Genomic DNA, 26,847 nt, shown 5'->3' on the forward strand with positions numbered 1-26,847 from the left:
CAGCTAATGTGCATCCTCGTAGTTGGTAAAATTAAAGATTCTTTATTTATTTGACAGAGCACAAGCAGGGGGAGGAGCAGGCAGGCAGAGGGTGACGGAGGAGCAGGCAGGCAGAGGGTGACGGAGAAGCAGGCTCTCTGCTGAGCAAGGAGCCTGATGCGGGGCTCGATCCCACGACACTGGGATCATGATCTGAGCTGAGGGCAGTTGCTTAACCAACTGAGCCACCCAGGCGCCCTAGTGAAATTAAATGAGGGCAGTTTCTAAGTCAAAAGTCCATGTTGCTGAATGTAAGGGCTCCTTACCTAAAAAGATGAAAGCTGTTGATGCCAGCACTGCAAAGATGGTAAAGAGGATGGTCTGGTGAGAACCCAGGAACTTCTGGAGAATACCTGAATCTTCACACTGATCTGTGCATTGGTCAGAACAATAAAAGGTAATAGTTACTTAGAGCATTCAGGGCAGGTGGCTGTGTTTAAAAACACATGGTCATGGGTATCCAGCAGAAGCTCTCAAAACCCAACCCTCTGGGAAATTGTTTTGCTTAACAGAGGTGAATTATGTACTTGGTTCTTCCACCTCTTTTTGGCTTGTTCCTGTCTCCCAGGTAATAAACTCCCAAACTTTGAATCTTGTATTTCTTATCAACTTACAAATGGATATGTAAACACTACTACCTCAAGATGCCTGTTAACCTTTCCTGATGACTTACTTCTCTTCACCAAATTTGTGATTGTGGCGACTGAACTTCCAATTCTAATCCCTCTAACCTGAAATCTTTTTTGGATCACCAACCACTTTTTAAATCCAGGGGTCCCCTTGTCATTCTTTACTTAGGATGTCCTTTCTAGGGAGCATTCAGATTTTTGTGTAACACTGTCCTCAATAGAACTTAAAACTTGTGTTTTTGAAGCACACGTGACATTTGACTTTGGTTATTTCAAATTCTTCAGTGTCTAGAAATGAACACCTGCCCCAGTGGACTCCCCTGAACTTCCAGGTCTTCCCGTATATCTCATATTGTCACCAGGCCCTCCTACCTAGTTCCTGTTCTGCATCCCTAGTATAGGCCCTCTAACTTTTGGACTTGTAACTGGTCTGTCTTCTCAAGGTACTTTGTTTCAGAACTGTTTACAAACTGCTTTGCTCTGAACACTTTTAAGGTGGTTTGAAATAAAGTGCACTAAAAACAAGATTCTCTATACTAATCCTTGATCAGGTCCAACTGTTGAAAGCTTCTGGCTTTCCAATGTTTATACGGTAAGAGTCCAAATAAAACTTACGGGACATGATCAGCCTTTCCAGTACCCCTTTATTCTGGCTACAATGAACTATTTACTAGCTCCTGAATTAGACCCTGTCTTAAATCTGATTTCTGTACTAGGTACCATCCCTGGCACATACCAGTGGGCACTCAACATGCCTATGTGAATAAGCTAGCTGAAGACTGGGTTGGATCTTTCTGTCTGACCAATCCTACCCACCATGGTTGTACTGTTCCCACTGGCCCCTCTTAGCTCTGAGAAGTGCAGGGGTTCTTAACCATTTATTGTGCCGTAAGCAACTTGGGCAGTATGGTGAAACCCATGGATCCTATCTCAGTGTTTTTAAGTGGGAAAAAAATGTGTAGGAATAAAAGGAAACCCAATTATATCAAAGCTAACCATGATGGAAAAAACTTCGTGATATAGCTATGTATGTACACTCAGCAAGATGTTAAAAAGGCCTTTTTTGAGTGCTTTAGTAACAAGAAAGATCTAGGCTCAGACCTGATAACTACTGTAATTTTTATGTAACTTTGAAGTGAATTTTGAGATCTAATAACTGGAACATCAAAATACCTGAATTCTGTTGGTGACACTCACACATATTGCTATTGCTGTGGTTTCTTGCCTGTATTCATAAAATCAGTGGAAATGGAAACTTTATTGAGAGGTTAATTGAAAATAAAGATGCAATATTTCCTCCTCAATGGAGGTCATGGGCACCTGGAATTCCATCCATAGACCCTTGCAGAAACCCATTAGAACTCTAGATTTAAAAACTCCCAACAGAAAGAACACAGATTAGAGTTGAACACTGTTTCTAGTCCTGGGACCTTGAGCATCTACATTTGTTCAATTCTTAAAGGGAAAAACTTTAGAGTTACAAGAGAACAAATGCACATAAAAAGCACTTAGGGTATTGGCCAGTACATGTCAGGTGCTTGTAGAAACAGACCTTCCTTCCATTGGAGATGAATGGGGGTTCAGTCCACTTCTAGTTAATTCAAGGAACATCTGGAGGGATGGGCAGGTAGCGGTGGCAGTATGAGGAGGATGATTCTTTGGCTTTCCTAACGCTTTTCCATGAATACACACAGTCCCATCCCACCCAGACCGGGCATAGTTTCTGAGTAATGGCTAGAATCAGGATTTGTGGAGCAGTCTTAGTTCTAGGACTATCACCATTTGCCCAGTGCCTGATGCAAAAAGATCTGCCAGAGATTTCTGAAGAAAAACATTTATCAAGAGGTTTAAAACAGGAAAATAGTACACTTAACAAGGCTGAGAAGTTCTTGTTAAGTTGATAACTACTCTTAAATATATAAGTAGAATATCTTGATGGTGATAAGAGAGCTCCCTGAAGGTTATGTTATAAATGGGCTTGGAAAGTAAAGATCAATGCCCCAGCTAGTTTGAGTAATCTTGGTGAAGTGGCTGAATTTCTCATTAAGCAATACATTCTGTGGTCTTTCCTACTCTAGATTAAAAACAGGAACCCCGGGGCACCTGGGTGGCTCAGTCAAGCCTCTGCCTTTGGCTCAGGTCATGATCCCAGAGTTGGGGCATCTGGCTCCCTGCTCAGTGGAGAGCCCGCTTCTCCCTCTGCCCCTCACCCAGCTTGCTTGCTCTCCCTCTCTCAAATAAAATCTTCAAAACAAACACACCAGGAGCTCCCAGTGCTCACCTGCACCAGACTTATCCTTCAGAGCTCTCACTAGCACAGCCTCACTTTGACTGGTGAGCTCACAGGAAATATTGATGAAAATGGGTGATGCCATCTGCTGAAGGGAGGTGAAGTTGAGTACTCTTACGGGATAGACAGCCAGGCCAGGCGTGAGGGAAGAAGACTGTCTGTGGCCAGAGACCGCTAGAACTGGGGAGCTGGGGAAGACCTTGGAGAAAAGATAAAATGGCACTTGTTTGTATCAATATTGCATTCCAATCTTAAACGTACAATAAGATCCCTGTATTTCTAGTTAGCAATCTGGAGATAAGTCATCTGCTTTTCCACACTCAGATGTGTTGGAGTAGATAAGGGAAGAAAATGATCTGTGAGAGGTGCCTGGGAGGCTCAGCTGGTTAAGCGTCAGCCTTCAGCTCAGCTCATGATCCCAGGCTCCTGGGATTGTGCCCCACATCAGCAGGGAGCCAGCTTCTCCCTCTCCCACTGTCCCTCCGCTCATGCTCTCTCTCGAATAAATCTTTAAAAAAAAAAACAGTTCTAAACTATAAACACTAGGATGATACTAATATCTTCCAGACTGACAAAGCTCATGACCTAAATTTTGGACTCTGGGAGTACCCTTGCATTGTGAAGAGGACAGGTTTTCTTCATTCTAAGAGCCCTCCCCCCTTGTGGTGAATTTTATCAAAGTCATTCCAGAACTGTTCCTTTGCCCTTGGACTAGGAATGAAGACTCCTTTTTCAAAACCCTGATCTCAGGGTGCTTCACATACCTCTAGCTTCTCAAGAACTCTGTCCACCCCCAGCACTCTTATCTCCCCAGTGTCTTGTCTGTGGCTAAGAATCAGTTCTGACTGGTTGATGTAAAAGGCTGGGATGAAAGGAAGGAGGGCTCTTTGCATTCCGTTCTTGCTCCGTTCACTGACCAGTGTGGCCCACCCATAGACTGAGGTGTCAGCCACGCTGAGGGCCTGCAGCAGCTCTTCTGACTGGGGTTGAACCTCGATTAGGCAGACATAAACCCCTGAAGAAAAGATGAAAAACTGAGCGGGGAAGGTTCAGAGGCTCTATTGAGCCAACTGGCTTAAAATAGGAAGGAAAAATGGAAGCAAGTTCAGAAGGAAATGTGAACTCAACTTTGAGTGTTCACTCTGAGCAGACTGTTGGCCACTGTGGGGGAAGGGTACCGAAGAAAAACAGTCCCAAGCAACCCACGGTTGAACTTGTTGCTTAAATCAACATGCCAGGTAGGAGTAAATAACACAGTACAAACAAATTAAGGGGATACAGGATGAAGTAACCAAGAGTTGCCGAGATTAGGGAAGGGTTTGTGAAAGATGCTTTGAGCATGGCTTAGTCACTTCTCTGTCAAACCGTATCTCGATGGGAGTATCGTTCTAGTTACCCAGGCTCACACTCAGCTGTCCTTTCGTAGACACCCTTTCCTTCACTCCTAAATCCAACCATCCTCTAAATTTTGCTAACTCATCTTCTGAAATGTCTGACACCGGTTAGTATCTCCCTGTTACTCTGGGCTAGACCCTCCTCAGTTCATGCTTGGATTTTTGCAGTAGCCCCTTCCCTGGCTCTTCCCTCCTTTCTGTCCCACCAAGCTCCAGGCTCTCAACTGCCTGGGATGGCCTGGCCTCTGGCCTCTTCACATCTAGCTCACTCCTAGTCACCCTTCCACAGGCCTTGCTGTGTAAAACCACACTCGAACCCCCAGGTTTGAGGTAGATGCTCCTCTTCTCTTTCTGCCTCTACAGCATCCCATGCATCTCTATTCTGTGACGGATCACCTTGCGCAGCACTGGTGAAAGTGAAGAGCCCTGTCTTGGTCCCCTGTGTGCACCTGGTGCGTGTCCTGGCACCAGGCATTCTGTTTAGTGCCCACCAGTTTGCTGAGTGAGCCTTCCTTCAGTGGCTGCTCATTATTCACACCATACTGCCTGGCCTTGGAGCAGAAGGTCTTGGGCAGTAGCACTATCCTATTTATGCTTTGATTTTGACATCTCACGTTTGACATGAATCCTCTCATTTTTAGATCAGGTGATTTATATGAAATTCCAATGTCATGCCTATTTCTACTTTATGCTAGTTAATCCTACTGTGCTTGGAATATCCTTCAGTTCAACAATAAACACTCAAACACTACTACTTCCTGGGGATAAAAGATGAATGATCCAAGTCCAGAGATAACAGGGACTAGCAAAAAAAGAAAATGGAAGACTATAATAGAAAAGCACAGGGTGTTACAGAGATTAAACAAAAATGTTGGTTGAGAAAGTTTCCATAGTTATATAGCAGATGAAGCTGGAAAGTGTAAATGCAATCTAATAAGCAAATGACAACTGTACAGAGATGGAAACGGGCATCAGACCCAGCTGGTGGGACCCACCTTTCTCCATGCTGAAACCTGCATGGACATGGAAGATTTTGCTTGCTGGGATGTCTAGCAAAGTATTACTGAACTGCACATGGCACAGCACGAGGGTCTCAGGAAGAAGTATTGTTGTAATGGCCGAGGCCTGACTTGGGGTACAGGATCCTAATAAGCAGAAAAGAGATAAATAACTGTCATAAGATTTGTAAAAGAGACTTCTATAAAGGCAGTAGTTTGATTTAAAAAAAAGAGGCGGGGTGCCTGGGTGGCTTTTTCTGTGGAGCATCTTGACTCTTGATTTCGGCTCAGGTCATGATCCAAGGTTGTGAGATCGAGCCCCGTGCCAGGCTCCGTGCTCATCAGGGAGTCTGCTTGAGATTCTCTCTCTCAAATAAATAACATCTTTTTTTTTTTTTTTTTTTTTAAAGGATTTTATTTACTTATTTGAGAGAGAGAGAGCACAAGCAGAGGAGAGGGCCAAGCACACTCCCCGCTGAGCGGGGAGCCTGACACAGGGCTCCATCCCAGGACTCCAGGATCATGACCTGAGCCAAAGGAGACACTTAACCAACTGAGCCACCCAGATGCCCCTCAAATAAATAAATCTTAAAAAAAGGTGGGGGGGAAGGGGAGGCATCTGGCTGGCTCAGTCAGAGGAACATGCAACTCTTGATCTCAGGGTTGTGAGTTCGAGCCCCATGATGGGTGTAGAAATAAATAAATAAAAACTTAAAAAAAATAGCAAAAAAGAGGGGTCAGTTCTGTCTGATTAGGCCAGCCCTGTTGGCTCCTGCTACAATCAAGATGAAAGAACAGTCTAAGACCCTTGCTTTGGCTAGTTTGTGAATTACTGTAGCGGGGCTTCCATTATCAATATCGTAGTTGGGGTCCTCTTTCAAAAGTTTTTGGAATTCATCAGTGGGAATGAGACAGATTCCAGGGAAGGACAGCTATTGCAGTTGGGAGGTATCTTTTCAGTCTAGGAGATTTCATTTTCCATAACCGATTGCAGTGATTCAAATTAGAGATCTCTAGAATTTTATTACAAATGGTATCTTAAACAGGAGCCACACAGCCAACAAGAAATGGATAGCTGCAATGGATGGCATTCTAGAATAGGAGCTGGTGTCCTGTTAAGAAGATTTTCCCCTGCACAGTTTCTTAATGGTCGCAGTTTGCCGAAGTTCTTTCTCAGCTGACAGTAGTCTGGTGACCATTTTCATCTTTTGGAGACTTATCAGCAATATCAAAGGAGTTTCATGAGGTTTCATAATAAAATAAGTTGTGGTTTTAGATTTTGGGGGGGGAAATTGCAATCTGGAAATCATAAGGCAGACAACAAGTGAATATGTTGTAAATATTTAGTACTTTGTAAAAGAACCTGAAAAACTTTAAAAATCAAATATTTATATATACTTAGATTATACTTATGATAAAATTAAGTAATGTGAAAAGAAAATAAGTGCTTAAGGGCGCCTGGGTGGCTCAGTTGGTTAAGCGACTGCCTTCGGCTCAGGTCATGATCCTGGAGTCCCGGGATCGAGTCCTGCATCGGGCTTCCTGCTCAGCGGGGAGTCTGCTTCTCCCTCCAACCTTCCCCCCTCTCATGTGCTCTCTCTCTCTCAAATAAAAAAAAAAAAAATCTAAAGAAAATAAGTGCTTAAAAATTGAAGGACAAAAAGGGCAATCAGACTTTAAATTTTATAGACAGTAATTATATTTTGAACTTCTTGGTTTTGCATGTTCTCTTGGCAAAAAAAAGAGAATGAAAGAATTTATGTGGACTTTGGAGTGGGACAGATCTACCAATTCTGCCACTAACTAGTTGTTACCTTGTACATGTTACTTGCTCTCAGATTCAGTATTTCTCATTTTTAAAATGATAATTACTACATATGCTTGTTAAATGAGGGGTGCCTGGGTGGCTCAGTCGGTTAAACGTCCGACTCTTGATCTCAGCTCAGATCTGGATCTCAGGGTTGTGAGTTCAAGCCCCATGCTGGGTACTGGGCATGGAGCCTACTTAAAAAAAAAAGATTGCTAGGGCGCCTGGGTGGCTCAGATGGTTAAGCGTCTGCTTTCGGCTCAGGTCATGATCCCAGGGTCCTGGGATCGAGTCCCACATTGGGCTCCCTGCTCCTTGGGAGCCTGCTTCTCCCTCTGCCTCTCTCTCTCTCTGTCTCTCATGAATAAATAAATAAAATACTTAAAAAAAAAAAAAGATTGCTAAATGAGATAAAATATATAAAAACTGCTAACATAGCACCTAGAATCTATTAGGAATTTCTTGTATTTTAGTTTTCTTTTCTCCCCCACTTTTTAAAAATTTTTTATTATTTTTTAAAAGTAATCTCTATGCAAAATGTGGGGCTTGAACTCATGCCCCTGAGATCAAGAGTCTCATGCTCCTCTGAGCCAGCCAGGCACCACCCCCCCATCTTTTATTGACAGTAAATTATAGCCCAGTACAGAACAAAAAAACATACAAAATAAATTTGCTGAGCAAATAACACTTAAGATGTCACCTAGTCCAGGAATTCTTAAATCTAGGGAAGCTGGAAAAGAATTGGGTCTTAGGCCTTATCCCAAACTTATTAACTATCTGGATGGAGCCTAAGACCATATTTTTAAAAAATTTCCTTGGGTAACCTTGAAAATCAGCCACCTCTCAGGCAAGGTTATAACTAGAAAAACAACAGTGACTAGGTTTAGCCTATATCAAAACCTGGTATCCAATCAGCTGTCAATGATTTATTTGTTAAAGGTGGAGTCAATTTTGAAATAAAAGGAAATATGGATTGCTGGTCTAAGGGGTAAATGAGTTGAACGAAGACAGGAATGATGGAAACAATCACCCAGACCTATAAAGAAACTCCAGACCTTTAAGATTAGCACCATTTCTGCCAGTGGTGATGAAGAGCTTGAACACAGTTGAATTGGGGGTATTGGTGAGGTAGGTCTTGAGGTCATAACTGAGTGTTATTCTTGATGATGCATTGACCACCACCTGTCAGCAAACCAAAGGAAAATCTTTACCTAAGTTCTTAGAAAATATTGTTCTCTCCATCTCTACCCTTCATAACTTATTCAACCAAAAGCATCCATTTCACACAAGTGCAAACTGCCCTTCTACTTCACCACGTATTTAAGAACCACAAAATCTATTTACCTTTGAGAAGAAAACATTTTTTTCCTAAAAGGAGGTCTTTGTCCATTATTCTGTTTGACATCTTCCCTTTGGATGACTCCCTATTAAAATGCCTTTAAAGACAACTGCAACTTTCTTTAGTTTCATATAATCTCAGCCCTTTCTGAAACTTTGAAGTACTTTGTTTCTCTCAATATACTTGTAATGTTCTGTCTTGTACTGTATTTTTATTTTTGTTAAAAATCACTATTAGAATCACTATTTAGAATCTAAAAATCACTATTAGAATCTCTCTTCAACTGAGAACCCTAATTTATCTTTGTATATCCTGTACTGTGCCTTGTATTTAAGGCAAGTGCTTAATGATTACAATGAGAGAAGATAATGATGGTCCTCTCCCCCCCAAATATCAACTTAAATGTATATTATTTTGTCATATCATTATGTCACTATTAGTGACACTATGTAATTACATTAAATGTATACTGTATTATAATACAGTCTCCTCAGTACTACCACAATTTTTTTTTTTTTCAAATATTCAAGAACCTTGAAACTGAGTTAGTGACATAAATGCTTAGTAAGGGAAGGAGTTTTGTCTTTCTCATCTTTGTGTTTCCAGTCTGGCACAGGGCTGACACAGAAGAGGCCTCAATGAGTGACTGCTAGTGAATAATTAAATGATTATTTTACAAAGTACACAAACTAGGATATCATGACCTTTTGACATCTCTGTAGCCTCTGACAGCACAGACCAGTTCCTTCCTTGTGACCCACCTTTCTCTTTGCTTTCCTAGCACTGAAACCCTTCTCAAACTCGTCAAGTTGTCTTCTCATGCTGCCTCTGTCCCCAGCCCTTTTATCTGCTTACCATACAAGTTCTCTTTAGATGTTATCTAATTTTCCCTTTCTACGTTTATAAACTTTTGCTGAAGCCACCCTGATTTATTCATTGGTCTTCACGCAACATCTACTTTTATTTGGCTTTGCACATCTATGCCTTTAGTCTAAAATGCCTTCTCTTTTTGGGGCACTTGAGTGGCTCAGTTGGTTTAAGTACCTGACTCTTGGTTTTGGCTCAGGTCATGATCTCAGGATTGTGATCTTGGGGTTGTCTACCGCCTCCTCACTTGGTGGGGAGCCTGCTTGAGATTCTCTTTCTCCCTCTCCCCCTCCCCAACTCGTGCATGCTTTCTCTCTCAAATAAATCTTTAAAAAACAAAATAAAATGCCTTCTATTTTATCTGCCAAATTCCTAATCCTCAAGACTCTATTTTTTGTGTGTCATGACTCAGATCTCAAGATTCAGTTTAAAATGTTAAATTTAGCCTTAATGTCTAAGCAGAATTAAGTGACTTTCTTTCTTCTGTATTTTTTTTTTTAAGACTTATCCACCTATTTGAGAGAGAGAATTCAGGAGTGGGGGGAGGAGCAGAGGGAGAGGGAGAGAAGCAGACTCTGCGCTGAGTACAGAGCCTGACTCAGAACTCAGTCCCACAACCCTGAGATTATGACCCAAGCCAAAATCAAGGGTCAAGACGCTTAACTGACTGAGCCACGCAGGTGCCCCTCTTCTGTATTCTTCTTCTTCTTTTTTTTTTTTAGATTTTATTTATTTATTTGAGAGAGAGAGAGATGAGCAGGGAAAGAGGCAGGAGAGCAGAGAGAAGCAGACTCCCCACCAGGCAAGGAGCCCGATGTGGGGTTTGATCCCAGGACCTTGAAATCATGACCTGAACTGAAGGCAAGACACTTAACCTATTGAGCCACCCAGGCATCCCCCCCCAATTTTTTTTTAAGCTATACATCCAGAGTCACACGCCTCCCCCAGGCATGTCTGGACTCCAGGAGCACTTCTGACATGTCACTTGTAAAGCAGTGTTCAGTTATGTTGCAGTTATTTAAACTGTCTACATGTAATTATTTCTATCACCACTAGACTGTGAATTCCTTATAATAAGGCACCAGATACCATGTGGGCATATACTGGGCAATTTACTCATCTATAAAATTGGGATAATACTTTGCAGGGTTGTAAAGATTAAAAATGAGTTATACTGGATGTAAAATCAAAATTTAAAAAAACAGATGCAGGGGCGCCTGGGTGGCTTAGTCGTTAAGCATCTGCCTTCGGCTCAGGTCATGGTCCCAGGGTCCTGGGATCGAGCCCCGCATCGGGCTCCCTGCTCTGCGGGAAGCCTGCTTCTCCCTCTCCCACTCCCCCTGCTTGTGTTCCCTCTCTCGCTGTGTCTCTCTCTGTCAAATGAAGAAATCTTTAAAAAACAAAAAAACAAAAAACAGATGCAAAATGCCAAGCCCATAGATGCTCAACAAACGATAGCTGTTACGTTTGAGTAACGAAAAGAGGAACAAACAGAGGAGGGAGACCCGACATGTATTTAAGGGGAAAGAGAAGTCTTCATCAAGCCAATCCTTCACTTGTTCAGCCATTTCACCTACTAAAGGATGTTGCTTCAGCAATTCTCCCTACTCCTACATCACGTTTTCCCTTCTCTACTAAATCATTCCTAAATCATTTTTTCTACCATCTCAAAAAATGATCAACAAAACAAAAATTTGACTCCAGTTCCTCACAGAGCTGTCTTATGCCCACCATCCACATGTCCTCTCAATTCTCCAGACTTCCGCTCCCATCACTGCACAGAAGCCACTCATCAAGTAACCACTCTGTAGTGAACCGATTAGTCTTTCTGTTTTCAGCTTACCTGACCTATCAGTAACATCTGACATGGCTGATCACTTCTTCCCTCCTTGAAATACAGGGACCCCTCCACTTTTCAAAAATTTGCATTAAGCCTCATCACTTTTATGAAAGACATTAATAAGTGGTTTCCCTAAGGAAAAGAAATCCAAAGAAGATTTTTGCTTTTACAAAAAAAGGTAAAAAGTAAAAACAGCATTCAGCATTTGTTTTGCAGCAAGCCATTACAGAGGCAGCATGCACCCCAGGCCTCTTCCCTGGGAACCACACTCGGCAACTTAGCATTCAGCCATGTAGCTTTTCTTTTTTTAAGATTTTACTTATTATTTATTAGAGGGAGAGAGAGAAAGAGAGAGTGAGCATGACTGGGAGGGAGAAGCAGAGGGATTAGGGACAAGCAGACTCCATGCTGAGCACGGAGCCAGACGCAGGGCTCGATCTCAGGACCCTGAGATCACGATCTGAGCTGAAAGCCAGTCGGATGCTTAACCTGCTGCACCACCCGGGCAGGTACCCCTCAAATGATGACAATTCTGTCCTTTATATTGAGTCAAAACCCTGAAGTCATTTTTTTTTTTTAAACTTCAAGTCATTCTTGATTCTCTCAGACTTAATACATATAATCTGCCACGAAATTCTACTGGCTCTACCTATAAGGTACACTAGAATCTGACCAGCTTCTCACCACCTCCTCTGTTACTAGCCTGGTCCCCTGGTCCACCATCATATCTCACCTGGATCATTGCAAGAATAGTTTCCCAGCTTCAACCCTTGCCCCTACAGTCTGGTACCAACCAGTAGCTACACTGATGTGTGTGTGTGTGTGTGTGTGTGTGTATTTTTTTTTTAAAAGCACACACCACCATGTTTGGGGGGGGTTGGCACTGTTTTATTTATTTTTATTTATTTTTAAATTTATTTTTAAAGATTCTATTTATTTATTTGAGAGAGAGAGAGAGACAGCGCACGAGCCAGGGGGAGGGGCAGAAGGAGAGAGAGAAGCAGACTCCCTGCCAAGCAGGGAGAATAATGCAGGGTCTCAATCCCAGGACCCTGAGATTGTGACCCGAGCCAAAGGCAGATGCCCAACCGACTGAGCTACCCAGACGCCCCTGGTGTTGTTGTTTTAAAAATCATGTGCAGGGCGCCTGGGTGGCTCAGTTGGTTAAGCAACTGCCTTCGGCTCAGGTCATGATCCTGGAGTCCTGGGATTGAGTCCCACATTGGGCTCCCTGCTCAGCAGGGAGTCTGCTTCTCCCTCTGACCCTCTTCCCTCTCGTGCTCTCTATCTCTCATTCTCTCTCTCTCAAATAAATAAATAAAAATCTTAAAAATAAATAAATAAAAAATCTTTAAAAAAATAAAAATCATGTGCAGCTGGACAGGATACATGTGTATGAATATACCCTAATACATAATTAAAATATTAAAAAAAGATTATTTATTTGAGGGGGATGGGCAGAGGGAGAGAGATAATCTCAAGCCGACTCCCTACTGAGCACAGAGCCCGACATGGGGCTCAATCTCACAACCCTGAGATCATGACCTGAGCCAAATCACTGAACTGACTGAGCTACCCAGGTGCTCCACCACAGTGATATTTTATTTTGTTTTATTTATTTTTTTTAAAGACTTTATTTATTTGAGAGAGAGAGAACGAGAGATAGAGAGCACGAGAGGGAAGAGGGTCAGAGGGAGAAGCAGACTCCCTGCTGAGCAGGGAGCCCGATGTGGGACTCGATCCCAGGACTCTAGGATCATGACCCGAGCCGAAGGCAGTCGCTCAACCATCTGAGCCACCCAGGCGCCCACCACAGTGATATTTTAAAGTATAAATCACACTAGTCATTCTTCTGAAACTTTTTTTTTTTTGAGAAGAGAGAGCAGGAGAGCGAGCGAGCAGGGGGAGGAGTAGAGGGAGAAGCAGGCTTCCCGCCGAGCAGGGAGCCTGAAGTGGGGCTTGATCCTAGGACCCTGAGTTATGACCCAGGCTGAAGGCAGACGCCTAACCGACTGAGCCACCCAGGTGCCCCTTATTTATTTATTTATTTTTCCTTCTGGTTAAAAATCCTAATCACTGTTTAGCTTTGTGTTCCAGAGTTTCCTGGCTGGCTTTATATATGACATGTCAGTATATTTCTTTTCCTGGGATGTGTATTTTATTTGCATATCCCCAAATATGGAAATAGTCAACCTGGCCTCGTTAGGGTTACCTCTCGATATGTTTTCACCACTCCTGGGATGTCATGAAAAACTGTTGCTATTCCTGGACTCCTGGCCACCCCCACTCCAGTGCCAGCGTCTGTTTGTAGAATGCTGTCAGCAGAAATCATCCATGTCCCAGGTTCACCTAGGAGAAGACAAGAGGAAGCAGTTGGTCACAACCTCTGATCTAAATGGACGGTCACTCTAACCTTATTCAGACTCTGTATCAGTAGACCAAGCATACAGATATCTCTTCCTAGGAGGAACATCCAGCTTTGAAGATAACTTTATTTTCTGAATGTCAGGCTCCCCTTTATATACCATCATACCCACAAAATAAAACAAGGATTACTGACCTTCAGAATCACAGAAGGAGCTACTTAGTTGGAGAATATAACTGTTCTTAGGAAAAAGGAAAAACTCTTTTTACACACAGGGATAACTCTCCTTTAGCTACTAATGGATATCTGCAGAAGACTGTGAGAAGGCAACAACTGGTAGGAGAGAAGGTTTGTTTGCTTTAAAGTCTCAAGGTGGCAGAGGAATGCTACCTTGAGTTTAGGTTAGATTACTGATCCTGGCATTTGGTCCTTTTTTTTTTTTTTTTAAGATTTTATTTATTTATTTGACAGAGAGAGACACGGCGAGAGAGGGAACACAAGCAGGGGGAGTGGGAGAGGGAGAAGCAGGCTTCCCGCCGAGCAGGGAGCCCAATCCGGGGCTATGATCCCAGGACCCTGGGATCACGACCTGAGCCGAAGGCAGACGCTTAACGCCTGAGCCACCCAGGCGCCCCCATTTGGTCCTTTTGCTTCCTCAGTCAAAGTGGTATAGATTTAGGATGTCCAAGTATGCCAGAATGGGAGATAGAAGTACAGTCCTGACAAAATCTAGCAAAAGAGTCAAGTAACAGTGTTCTTTCACTGACAAGAGATTAACAACTCTAAGATTGTAATTCTGTCAACCCTAAAGTAGGTCTAGCTCAATGGCCCTGGGTTACATGTTAGTGGTGGTTGCTTGCAAATCAGTTGTTACAGGATTTGAGGATCTGACCTGAGCTGAGTGGACTCCCTCTGAATCAAGCCCTAAATATATAGAATCTGGCCCCACGTCACATCACTGTACCCAGACACATGGATCCAGTTCCCAGAGAGGTCATAGAGCCACATACCACCCCCATCCAATCCTACTTGGATGGATTATTTGGATGCATACACCCAGGCGGGGTACACTGCTTTGGAATATGCCTTCTGTAAACCCAGAGAATTAATACTCATTTCTTAACCAAAGACTGATGTTCTTGCACTCAGTAGTACTTCCTAGGGAAGAAATGCTTTGCTGATCAAGAGTACAGTTTAGCCCAGTACAAGGCCAAACCTTATTACAGGGAAGATATATTTAAGAGTTAGGCCTTCAAATGTCCCTCACAAAACAGTGTACTCACAATTGGTTCCTAGAACTAAAGCCTTACTGCATTTTCCTTCATTCTTTACTGTTCTTCAATTTATCAATTATCCTCCTTCAGAAGATGGGAATGGGAAAGAAGACAAGGTACCCACACCACCCACATAATACAGTGAGCTATGCAATCAGGAGATGAGTGATCAATATTCCTAGAGAGGCCCTCAAGATTTTTTTTTAAGATTTTATTTTTGGGGGCACCTGGGTGGCTCAGTTGGTTAAGCATCCAATTCTTGATTTTGGCTCAGGTCATGATCTGAGTCCTGGGATCAAGCCCCACCCTGAGGCTCTGGGCTCAGCGGGGTGTCTGCAATTTGATTCTCTCTCTCCCTCTCCCTCTGCCCCTCCCCCCACTACACTGTCTCTCTCTCTTAAATAATCTTTTAAAAAAAATTTTTAGAGTCGATTTTCCTTCTCTTAAAACTTTTTTTTTTAAACATTTTATTTATTTACTTCAGAGAGAGAGAGCACGAGAAGGGGGAGGGTCAGAGGGAGAAGCAGACTCCCTGGTGAGCAGGGAGCCCAATGTGGGACGCTGGGATCATGACCTGAGCCAAAGGCAGTAGCTTAACCTACTGAGCCACCCAGGTGCCCAAATATTTTATTTTTTTAAATAATCTCTACACCTAACATGGGGCTTGAACTTACAACCCCGAGATCAAGAATCGCATGCTCTGACTGAGCAGGCCAGGTGACCCTAGGCCCTCAGATTTTAAATTGTTTCGAAAAAATTATCTAAGGGATGAGTTGCTTTCTCATCCTGTCAGCTGTGGGGTTAAGAAAGGGAAGGTATCGGGTACCTGGGTGGCTCAGATGGTTAAGCATCTGCCTTCGGCTCAGGTCATGATCCCAGGGTCCTGGGATGGAGTCCCACATCGGGCTCCCTGCTCAGCGGGGAGCCTGCTTCTCCCTCTGCTTCTCTCTCTCTCTCTCTCTCTCTCTCTGTCTCTCATGAATAAATAAATAAAATCTTAAAAAAAAAAAAAAGGGAAGGTATCCAAACCATTGTGGTTGAGGAGGTGAGTCCTGAAGCAGATGACATCTCCAACAAAGGTGAGCTGGGTGTCTGGCTCAATGGCATGCTCCACAGCAACAGGGACATAATCTGCCACACCTGGGTGCCTCCGGTCCCAGATTCCCAAAAGCGTCACTCCTGTGTTCACTGCCTGGGCCACATAAGTATAGTTCCTATTCCCTGGCCCAATAAGTAGCAGGTCATCTCTGAAAGGAGATAAGAAAGTAGCAGGTCATCTCTGAAAGATCACTGTTAGGACACAGTTCTGGGGGCAGAGCTGATCGCAGCATTTTCTATTCAACAGCTTGAAGGTTCAGAAGGAATTCTATGGTGGAGGGCAAGCAACGAGTAGCCAAGGGTCAGGTCTATTACCTTTATATACAGAGTACCCAGTAAGGCCCCCCCTTTTGAAATTAAAAATTTGTTTTCCAGTACAGCCTTTTTTTTTTTTTTAAGTAGGCTCCATGCGCAGCGTGGCTTGAACTCACAACGCTGCGATCAAGAGTAGGATGCTTAACCGACCAAGCCATCCAGGAGCCCCAGGACAGCTTCTTAATAATAATACTCCTATCAGCTCCCTATGGGGGCTTTCTGTGAACTGGGCTTGACAGATTGAAGACACCCTGAAATTCTTCTTCATTAAACAACTAGCACCATCCTGGTGTTTCCCATCCTAATGAAAGAAAGAAAGATCAGATTCCGAGTAGAGAACACTGAGAGGAATTTACTGGATAACCCTAGCCTATCTGCACAATTTCTACCACAATATAGACATCATTCCTTTGATTCCACACCTGTTCAGAGCCAGATGAAGCTGGGTATTGTGTGTGTGGAATTTCTCTCCAATGCTGTTATAAAACTGGACAACGAAGGTGAGAGACATGCCCACAGGAAAGGCTGGCAGAGTCCTCCCGTGGGCTGCATACAGCTTGGGTTGGCTGCTCATCCGCATGTATGTCACTGGCGCCACCTGCGGGCGGGAGAAGGGCCACTGGAGAGGAGCTGCCATAGATTGTGAAGTCCTGACCTGAGATGACTTAAATCAGAGCTTGAGTAAGAAATACGACAGTACAGGAAATGGCTCCTGAATTATTAAAGCTAAGAGAATGTGGAGAGAAGTTGGAGCTTTCTTTTTAAGATTTTATTTATTTACTTGAGACAGTGTGTGCACAGATGAACAGAGGAGGGGCAGAGGGAGAGGGAGAAGCAGGCTCCCCGCTGAGCAGGGAGCCCGATGTGGGACTCAATCCCAGGACCCTGGGACCATGACCTGAGCCGAAGGCAGACACTCAACTGACTGAGCCACCCAGATGCCCCTAAAGATTTTATTTTTAAGTAATCTCTACACCCAGCATGGGGCTTGAACCCATGATCAAGAGTCACAGGTTCGGGCGCCTGGGTGGCTCAGTTGGTTGAGCGACTGCCTTCGGCTCAGGTCATGACTCTGGAGTCCTGGGATCGAGTCCCACATCGGGCTCCCAGCTTGGCGGGGAGTCTGCTTCTCCCTCTGACCCTTCCCCCTCTCATTCTCTCTCTCTCTATCTCATTCTCAAATAAATAAATCTCTCAAATAAATAAATAAAATCTTAAAAAAAAAAAAAGTCACAGATTCCCCCAACTGAGCCAGCCAGGCTCCCCCCAGATTTGTTATCAGTTTAGTGGAGAATAATAATGCCTACCTCAGAGGGCTTCTTCAGTAGTTAGGAGAAATACATGCAAAAGAACCAACATAGTGGCTGGAATATGCTAGATGTTTAATCCCTGAAATATTTCTCTGAATTCTTTTAAAAGATTTTATTTATTTATTTGACAGAGAGAGAGCACAAAGAGGGGGAGCGGGAGAGGGAGAAGCAGACTCCCCGCTGAGCAGGAAGCCCAACATGGGGCTCGATCCCAGGATCCTGAGATCATGACCTGAGCTGAAGGCAGACGCTTAAGCAACTGAGCCACCCAGGTGCCCCATGGAGGGAGAGAATCTCAAGCAGACTCCATGCCCAGCATGGAGCCCGACACAGGGCTCGATCTTACAACCCTGAGATCATGACCTGAGCTGAAACCAAGAGTTGGATGCTTTGGGGCGCCTGGGTGGCTCAGTCGTTAAGCATCTGCCTTTGGCTCAGGTCATGATCCCAGGGTCCTGGGATCGAGCCCCGCATCGGGCTCCCTGCTCAGCGGGAAGTCTGCTTCTCCTTCTCCCACTCCCACTGCTTGTGTTCCCTCTTTTGCTATGTCTCTCTCTCTCTGTCAAATAAATAGAATCTTTAAAAAAAAAAAAAAAAAAGAGTTGGATGCTTAATTGAATGTGCCACCCAGGCGCCCCATGTTAGACTAAAAATTTTTTTTTTTTTTAATTTATTTGACAGGGAGACAGCGAGAGAGGGAACACAAGCCCGGGGAGTGGGAGAGGGAGCAGCAGGCTTCCCGCGGAGCAGGGAGCCCGATGTGGGGCTCGATCCCAGGACCCTGGGACCATGACCTGAGCCGAAGGCAGATGCTTAATGACTGAGCCACCCAGGCGCCCCAGACTAAACTTTTTAATTCTAATAACAAAGCCTAATTTTGATAGCAATAGTTCTACCCTCTCCCACACCCTTTTGCCAACACTGCTCAGAAGTGTACCAATTTGAGGCTAATCCCTCTTATAACAAGGCCTCTAAAGGCCACTTTTGATGTCAAGATTGTCCTCTCATCTTATAGTTCGCTCTGACCTCCAGGGAAGTTCCTAGTTCTTAAACCAGGAAATCTGCCTCTTCAGGCCATGGTATTCCTTTTATTTTTTGAGTAAGTTCCTGAACTCACCTGAACTCCAGTTATGGTTGTTTGGTTGACTCCAAAAGGTTCTACAGAAGTGACTTCCAACACAGCAGTACCTGCGATGGAACCAGCTTTCAGGAGCCCTTCGCCATCCTCCTCGATGACAGATGAATTAGGGGAACACTGGAGAACACGGGAGCTCACAAAGGCGGCCCCTTCCCTAGAGAACAAATGGAACGAGTGGCGTCTCTTGGGGGCTCTGACCAGAAAGAAAGGAGATGCCAGGGTTACTGTTAGAGACTGTGCTCAGGAGACCACGTGCCATTCTCCATGTTGCGTCCTTATTTGTTCCTCAAGTAAAAGTCTGCCTTTGGATTATGCCTATCTCTTTAAAAACCACATCCCATCACATATTTATCATTAAAAAATCGTTCAGCTTGGGGCGCCCGGGTGGCTCAGTTGGTTAAGGGTCCGCCTTCGGCTCAGGTCATGGTCCCGGAGTCCTGGGATCGAGCCCCGCATCGGGCTCCCTGCTCCGCGGGAAGCCTGCTTCTCTCTCTCCCACTCCCCCTGCTTGTGTTTTCTCTCTCTCACTGTCTCTCTCTGTCAAATAAAAAAATAAAATCTTTAAAAAATTTTTTTAAATGGTTAATTTTATGTAACATGAATTTCACCTCAGCTAAAAAAACTTATTTGTGGGTTAAAAAAATCACCTAGAAGGCAAGAGTTCTTTCCATGTTCCAAAGGGTAAGGTTGGAACCTGGCCTGCCCTTCCCCTCTCCCCTCACCTGTTGGTGTGGAGTCTGAGCTGGGAATTCATGGGCATCAGAATTTGCTCAGGCTGGCACTCTGGAAAGAACAGTTGGAGTTTCTCAAACACCTAAAGTGAGAAAATAATGTCTTCCTCATTTCTGGAAAAGACAAAACTATGACCTTTGCTTGCATATCAACTACAAATCAACATCCACCTCACTTCAGCTTAGCCTGAGGGTCCACGACACTCTTTTCCAAATGAGCCAGACACTTAAAACGCACCTTGGTATTCTATAGAATACAAATCTAATATCAGCCCTGCTTCTGACAAAGCTACACTGACCAACCACATCCTCTGTATCACTTAGATATTAGGTATAAAATAATTTTGAAATTTCTAATTTTAACTCTGGTAACCTGAAAAGAGATTTGAGAATAAAAACTTATAATGGTAAATTAGCTAGTCCTAGTAAAAAGCTCTTTCCTCTACCCCTCACTGAATCAGAGAAACAAAACCAAAATAAAGGAAAAAGAAAAAGAAAAAAAAAATTAGTCCTAAATTCAGAGGTAGAGAAACCTATTTGGCCCCACAAATGACCATTTTTCTTTTGAACACTAAAAACAATAGGGCCAGTTAGCTTTCAGCCTCACAACACCTGTAGAAACCAACCATTCATGTTTTTACACGTTACTGGAAGTTAGGGTTAGATCTCCTAAGTGGATGGTATCATAATATCTATGTTAGGCAGAGCAGCTCAGAAACGAATCCCTCTTTAGTTATTATGGTTTCATATCTTGTGTTTATTGTGTGGGGAGTTGAGGAGAGTGCATGTTCTTACAGGTTCTAATATCAATACTTATATAGATGCAATTAGCAAGAATGACAAAGATCTAGAAACTATGAGCCTATTTTAGGGCTCCCTCTAGCAATTTCTCTACCTCTATCCAGACAAAGCTCCTCATGGATGATAAGAGAATATAACCTTCTTCTCCTTGATATGTAAAAACAAGATTTAGGTTTGGGACCTTACCAGGATCTGAACTTCATCAGACAGTTCCGACAAATTCCCCTCAAGCTGCCCAGAGGAACTGTTCATACAGCGGACAGTGACTTTGATACTGGTCCGACCAGCTGCTTTTGTATGGACAACCATGGCAAAGTTATTCTCTACTGGGAGTTGTAGGAAAACCTGGAAGACAGTCAGGAGTGGATTAAGAAATAATCATTAATAATCACTGTGCCCTTCCCTCTGTGTTGTTATGATAAAGAAAATGTATGCTAGATAGATCTGTATAAAAGAACTAGAGTACCAAGTTATTTTCATAGTTATTTCTTTTCATAGTTATTTCTTTCATTTTCCCAGCAACACAGTCACCCTTCACGTAAACTCTGGACTCAACTAGCACTCAACTAATTCTGGCAAGCCTCTCTGACAGTCTCATGTTATCCTGAAGTCAATCCATTCACAGAAGAATGAAAATGAAGGAAGGGTTTCTAAAATGGCTTCAGAGAGTAGAACTTGAATTGGGAGAAGTGAGATAATCTACCCCTGGAGTTCAGAGTGGTAGCAAGGAAGGGAGAGGCCAAGAAAGGAGAGCTCTTTCAGGACTATGCTCACCCTAGTGGGCCATCGCCCTACTGCTTCCCCACCACTCTGGCCCAGACTGGATAAGGCCATCGGGAAGGCAGGGCCAACGTTAAGACACATGTTGGAGTTGACACCTGCCTACCTTTGGGGCACTACTTCATGTCCTCTTTCTGCTGTCCAGAGCCTTCAAGACCTTTCTTCCAGCTCTCTGGACTCACAGAGTCCCAAGTTCCAAAATCACCTTTCCCTCTTCCCCTACAGAAAAATTACCATTTCCTTCATGCAGATCTCAATCAGTTGTCTGGAAGGAAGTCTTATGCTAAAGAACACGTGTTCTATAATATGTTTGATCCAAGTGAATCTCTGAGTGTTTACACCACATGCAGGAGACCTCCATGTGGGGCTGGCTCAGCTCACCCTGCAGGATCTGAGGCAGGAGGAGAAACTCTGTGTGTGCCTCTCAATCACTTTTCCTAGAGACAAGAGTTGGGCTTTAGATAAAATTGGAGGAAGGGAGAAGTAGAATAGATGCTAAAGGCCTGTGCCATCCCCTCATTTCATACAATCTCTGTTTTCTAGTCAAGAAAAAGAGCTGAATTCCTGTGCAGAACTCTGCCAAACTAAGTACAGTTATACTCAATTCTGAGTACAAGTAGGCTCAGGGAAGTCCACGACAGACAGAAGACCCAAACACCAGTTTCCCTAGACTACAGATCTAGGGTATCTTTAGAAGGATTACAAATAGATTTTGTCACTTTTTTCAGACTTTTCTTTTCTTTTTGGCTGGCTCCAGAAATACCTGATTAATTCTAGCTCCTGTAACCTCTCTGTTCTCTCCCAAGATCTACCTCTCTTTATTCTTTTTTTTTAAAGATTTTATTTATTTATTTGACAGGGAGAGACACAGAGAGAGAGGGAACACAAGCAGGGGGAGTGGGAGAGGGAGAAGCAGGCCTCCCACAGAGCAGGGAGCCCGATGCGGGGCTCGATCCCAGGACCCTGGGATCATGACCTGAGCCGAAGGCAGATGCTTAACGACCGAGCCACCCAGGCGCCCCTCTAACTCTTTATTCTTGTGGGCACTGAGTCGTGACCTACTGGGTAACTTGGCTGCAGGTTCCTTCTGCCTAAGGATCTAGGCGGCTGCCACTGTCCCCAGACCACCTTGGGTAGGTTCTCTGAAACTGACCATCCGGTAACAATATTGTAAACTAGGTAAAGTTAGCCTGTTGCATCCCCTGCCTCCCTCCCTCCTCTCTCTAATTCTTTTTCAGGTTTCTGAGTAAGGCTTAATGCTGTGTGCATTACGACATCAGAACTATTTTCACTTATCACAGAGCATAGGCTCACCTCAGAGCTACCGCAGATTCAGCGCCAGACCACCACAGTAAAGCAAATGTTGCAATAAAGCGAGTCAAATGAATTTCCTGGTTTTCCAGTGCACATAAAATTTGCATTTACACTATACTATTAGTCTATTAGGTGTGCAATAAATAGCATTATGTCTAAAACAATGTACCTATCTTAATTAAAAATACGATATTGCTAAAAAATGCTAACCGTCATCTGAGCTTTCAGTGAATCATACTCACTGATCAATCACAGGTGAGCATAACAAATAAAATAGTGGAAAAGTTTGAAATATTGTGAGAATTACCAAACTGTGACACAGAGAACAGAGTGAGCAAATGCTGTCAAGAAAACAGCACCAACAGCCTTGTGGTTGCTGCAAAGCTTCCATTTGTAAAAACATGCAGTATCTGTGAAGCAAAGCCCAGTACAGTGAAGGGTACCCATATATATACTTTGTATTCATAACGTGTTACTACCTCTCATGGACACAGTCAAATGCTAACAAATACAATATTAAGGGAAACATTGTTTTTGAGAGCTCCTTCCAGCAAAGTATATTAAAAATTACATAGCATTATCTGAGTACTCCAACTGAATTCTTCATATGATTTGTAGGTTTCCAGAGTACACAGAACAAGGGGAGGAGATAAGTAATAACACTGTGTAGTTTAGAAAGTAAAGTCAGTCTCAAACTTGATGAAATAAGGTAAATTTACTATCAATGTCCCTGAGATAATATAATAGACACATTCCTACCTCTGAATGCCTGGGTACTAGATCCAAAACATCCCTTTTGCTCATGGACCAGTGGAACGTGAGCCCAGGGTTGGCATTGCTGAAGGAGAAAGGGGTCTGAGTACTGGTCACTCCCATGATGTAAACTGGCATCTGAAAAGAAGAAGGAGCGCTGTGCTGGGTGTCCTGCCCAGCTGGCATTACCAGAGTACACCGAGACAGAGCCACTGTACTGACCTCAGTTGCTGCGATGAGTCGAGTAGCAGCTGCAAGGATCCTAACAGCCCTTAGCTGAACCACTTCAATATGTACTTCATCCTGCTCAACAGGTAGAAGCAAGCTTAGGCTAAGAGGGGGTGTCTGTGCAGTGGACAGAGGATGCTTACGATAACTAGTTTGTTGTTGTTTGGGGCATTCAACAAAAAAATACGCCATAGATGTGTTTGTTTCTGTTCCCTAAACAATTCCTTAAGGATAGGGACTATGTCTTGTAACAATGCCAAAAACTCTGTGGGGTTTTCCCTAAAGATTACATATTTCCCATGCTTGGTTAAGAGAATGCCAGGTAAGGGACTCAAAGGGTTTTTCTGGGCTGCTGACACCCTCCTCCTCACCACCCCACATGCCCCAATATGGTTCCCAGATGGAAAAGTGGAAGCAGAGCAGAGCAAAGAACCAAGACCTGAGAAAACACAATGACTTTGCCAGTATCTTCATTTACTGTCTGGATGGTGCCATGGACCACAGCTGTGCCAACCATCTTCCCTGTAACCTGCCCCCTCCTATTCACAACAGCCACAGTCTGGTTACTGATAGAGAAGTGAATGATAGATTGAGGCTGGGGGCCACCTTCAGACATGACCTGGAATTTAAACATGCCAGTAAATGAAGGAACATGGGGAGAAATCACATCTCTTTTCCCAACATTTTATCTAAGCAATTTGACCTCTTAGCCTCCCCCACTTCCCAACAGACATATCCCACATCAACTCAAATGCAGAAGAAATGCAAGTGCCACATATGATCTATGGGGTTCCCAGAGGTAGGTTATACCCTGTTCATTAGGGGACAGGAAAGGACTAATTTTCTTCTTTATCAGATCCTGCTATACTTGGCTGGGAGTAGACAAGAGGAGGCCAATAGGAAGAAGGGGGTGCATGTGTGTTGGGGTGGGACGGAGCAGGGTGAGGAGAAAGGGTAAATCATATTTTCCTGACTTTGAGATCACCTGCATCATGTTAGTTGGAATCAGTGTCATTTTCTCTGGAACAAGTCTGAATGGAGGAAATACCTTGAAGGAGAAGACCAAACAAAACAGGGGCGGACTAGAACCAATTTCGTAACAAGTGATTATGCAGCTTATTCTAAGGAAAAAATCCTACACACAGACATGGATTTTACTTTATTTATAAATATAAATTTTATTTATAATAGCAAAAACTTATAAATGAGAATGCTTTAAAACTTATACGTCCACTCATTGGAATAAAAGTGGTCATTAAAGTTATGTTAATAATTATCTTTCTTTTTTACTTTTTCTCAGACATATACAAGAGCAGGGAGAGCAGTATAACGGACTCTCGGTACCGATCACCAACTGCCCACACAGGGCCAGCAACGAGCTTTTAATGACGGATGAAAAAAGCAGCATGATTCATCTATGTTAAATATGCTTGGAGAAGAAATGAAGGATTATTAACGAACATTTGCCTCTAACTAGTGGAATTATAGGTGATTTTCATTCTGCATCTTTATTATTTCTTTTGCTTTCCAAATTTTCTACAAGAAGTGTATTACTTTTATACAGAAAAACAAAAACCTAAAACAAATTGCGTATTGTTTCAAGAGTTAGACAGCTATCATTTTACTTAGTCAAATAATTTTTATCTTATGCAAAATAAACAGAAAAAGATGAATAAAGCTAAATAAGATGAGGTATTAATTTTGGATGAGATAATTTCCTTACCTCAATCTGGCGAGGAGCCGATGTGAATTTCCTCCCCATCTTGTCCCTGGCAATAGCCACAAGTGTGGTTTGCCCAACAGAGACAGCTCGAAGGATATAATTTTCAGAGTATTCATCCTGTTCCTCCATTAGCCTGCAAAGACATAGGTGTTTTTAGGTAAGAAAGATTTGATTTTGGGGTGCCTGGGTGGCTCAGTCAGTTGAGCGTCCAACTCTTGGTTTTGGCTTGGGTCCTGGTCTTGGAGCCATGGGATGGAGCCCGTTGCCAGGTTCTGCATGGAGTCTGCAAGTCCCTCTCCCCCTAAAGTCCCTCCCAAAATAAATACATAAAATCGTTTAAAAAAAAAAAATTGATTTTAAGAGTAGCCAGTTACGCTTCTTTCCAAGATGCATAACATTTTCTGTTCATTTTAACTCTAGTTAAAGGGAACTGCCAGAAAATAAATTTCCACAGTCAAGACAAAGTTCATGGCGGGGTGACTGGGTGGCTCAGTTGTTGAGCGTCTGCGTTCGGCTCAGGTCATGATCTCAGGGTCCTGGGATCGAGCCCCGCACCAGGCTCCCTGCTCAGCGGAAAGCCTGCTTCTCCCTCTCCCCCTCCCCCTGCTTGTGTTCCCTCTCTCGCTGGGTCTCTCTCTGTCAAATAAATAAATAAAATCTTAAAAAAAAAAAAAGTTCATGGCAATGGCAGGAAGCTCCTGAAGGCGAAATACTTGTTCTAAGGCCCCAAAGGAATAAGGGCAACATAAACATAAGACTGGCAAAACCGCAAATACTAAAGCACCTTGGAATTTCTGTATTCTCCTTTTGCAGAGGGAATACCAGCACCTCTGCTTCTAGATAGATTTTTGAAGGTCTTCCATCCTGAAGCACCCTAGATGATACTATCCAAGGAGAAGTTTCAAAAAATGGAAATATTCACAAGACACATGAGTTTGTCCCTAAACAACAGATCTGAGGACGTGGAAGGGGTACTTTGTAGAGAGCCGAATATGGCGGGAGAGTACGGGCCGAAAGAAGAAAATCTGAAGTAACGCAGGGGGAGCCGACTCTTGATGTTCGGCCTGGGGAGAAGGAAGTGTTGAGGTAGTACTCACGTCAGGGTGACGATGGCAGAAGCCAACTGCATTTTAAGCTCCATGTTTCTGAAGTATTTATTTCGGAATGGGTGTTTGGAAGAGCCAAGAACCCTCACAGTTACTAACACAGTTTTACCTATTTCAACCTAGTAGTTAAAAAAGAAAGGTAATTTTAGTAGAAGTGTCTCATTCACCAAGGACAGTCTAACTAACTCTTTGAGAGTGACAAACTGCTGAATGCTCCTGGTCAGCCTTTTATCGAATAAACCTAATCTACTAGTGCTAGTTTATCTGCTCTTCAATACTCTATTCATCTTATAATGTTGGAATGTTGTTCTTTAAGGACAGGTATTTCCATTAACATCACTGAAGGTCCTGCTGCTGCAAGCACAGGAGCCACACAGACTATATAAAGTGGGGCTACAGGGCAAGAATGAGGCCTGCTTCTCTGATGTGAAACTGCAAACGTCTCTCACCTTATCAATCAGATCAAGCTCCAGCTCTTGTATGTCTGACACCCTGAGGTAGGCCACTGCTGGACCCAGGAAAGCCAAGCACAGATCGTAGACCTCTAAGGTGAGAAATCCAGGGTGTACTGGAACTAACTAGAAGGAAGACGATGGCAGCTGGATAAGGAAGCACACATGCTCCAAATATAATCAAAGGAACTATTTTCATTCAAAGCGCAAAATACAACAACTTACTTCCTTTCTGATGGGAACTGAGAGGTCACCT

The 26,847-nt window shown here is 43.4% G+C and overlaps 1 protein-coding gene across 5 annotated transcripts in view; it reads right to left on the minus strand.

Annotated features, from left to right (window-relative positions):
• The window catches only part of NUP210L (nucleoporin 210 like), an 83,615-nt gene that overhangs the window by 715 nt on the left and 56,053 nt on the right, over positions 1-26,847 (minus strand). For 3 of the 5 annotated variants that reach the window (XM_027612521.1, XM_027612524.1, XM_027612525.1), the window contains 18 exons: positions 26,589-26,717; positions 26,131-26,258; positions 25,034-25,166; positions 24,296-24,358; positions 23,750-23,929; positions 23,305-23,385; positions 23,089-23,220; positions 20,422-20,580; positions 19,426-19,517; positions 18,683-18,896; positions 16,678-16,919; positions 15,872-16,089; positions 13,416-13,552; positions 8,213-8,339; positions 5,348-5,497; positions 3,723-3,973; positions 2,950-3,157; positions 306-410 (listed from right to left, as the gene is read on the minus strand). In XM_027612521.1, coding sequence (XP_027468322.1) covers positions 306-410; positions 2,950-3,157; positions 3,723-3,973; positions 5,348-5,497; positions 8,213-8,339; positions 13,416-13,552; positions 15,872-16,089; positions 16,678-16,919; positions 18,683-18,896; positions 19,426-19,517; positions 20,422-20,580; positions 23,089-23,220; positions 23,305-23,385; positions 23,750-23,929; positions 24,296-24,358; positions 25,034-25,166; positions 26,131-26,258; positions 26,589-26,717 — 2,749 coding nt within the window. The remainder of the gene's footprint in view (positions 1-305; positions 411-2,949; positions 3,158-3,722; positions 3,974-5,347; positions 5,498-8,212; positions 8,340-13,415; positions 13,553-15,871; positions 16,090-16,677; positions 16,920-18,682; positions 18,897-19,425; positions 19,518-20,421; positions 20,581-23,088; positions 23,221-23,304; positions 23,386-23,749; positions 23,930-24,295; positions 24,359-25,033; positions 25,167-26,130; positions 26,259-26,588; positions 26,718-26,847) is intronic. The other 2 variants (XM_027612523.1, XM_027612522.1) reach the window with 1 other exon arrangement.

The sequence above is a fragment of the Zalophus californianus genome, chromosome 10 (genome assembly GCF_009762305.2).
Source record: "Zalophus californianus isolate mZalCal1 chromosome 10, mZalCal1.pri.v2, whole genome shotgun sequence".
NCBI lineage: Eukaryota > Metazoa > Chordata > Mammalia > Carnivora > Otariidae > Zalophus > Zalophus californianus.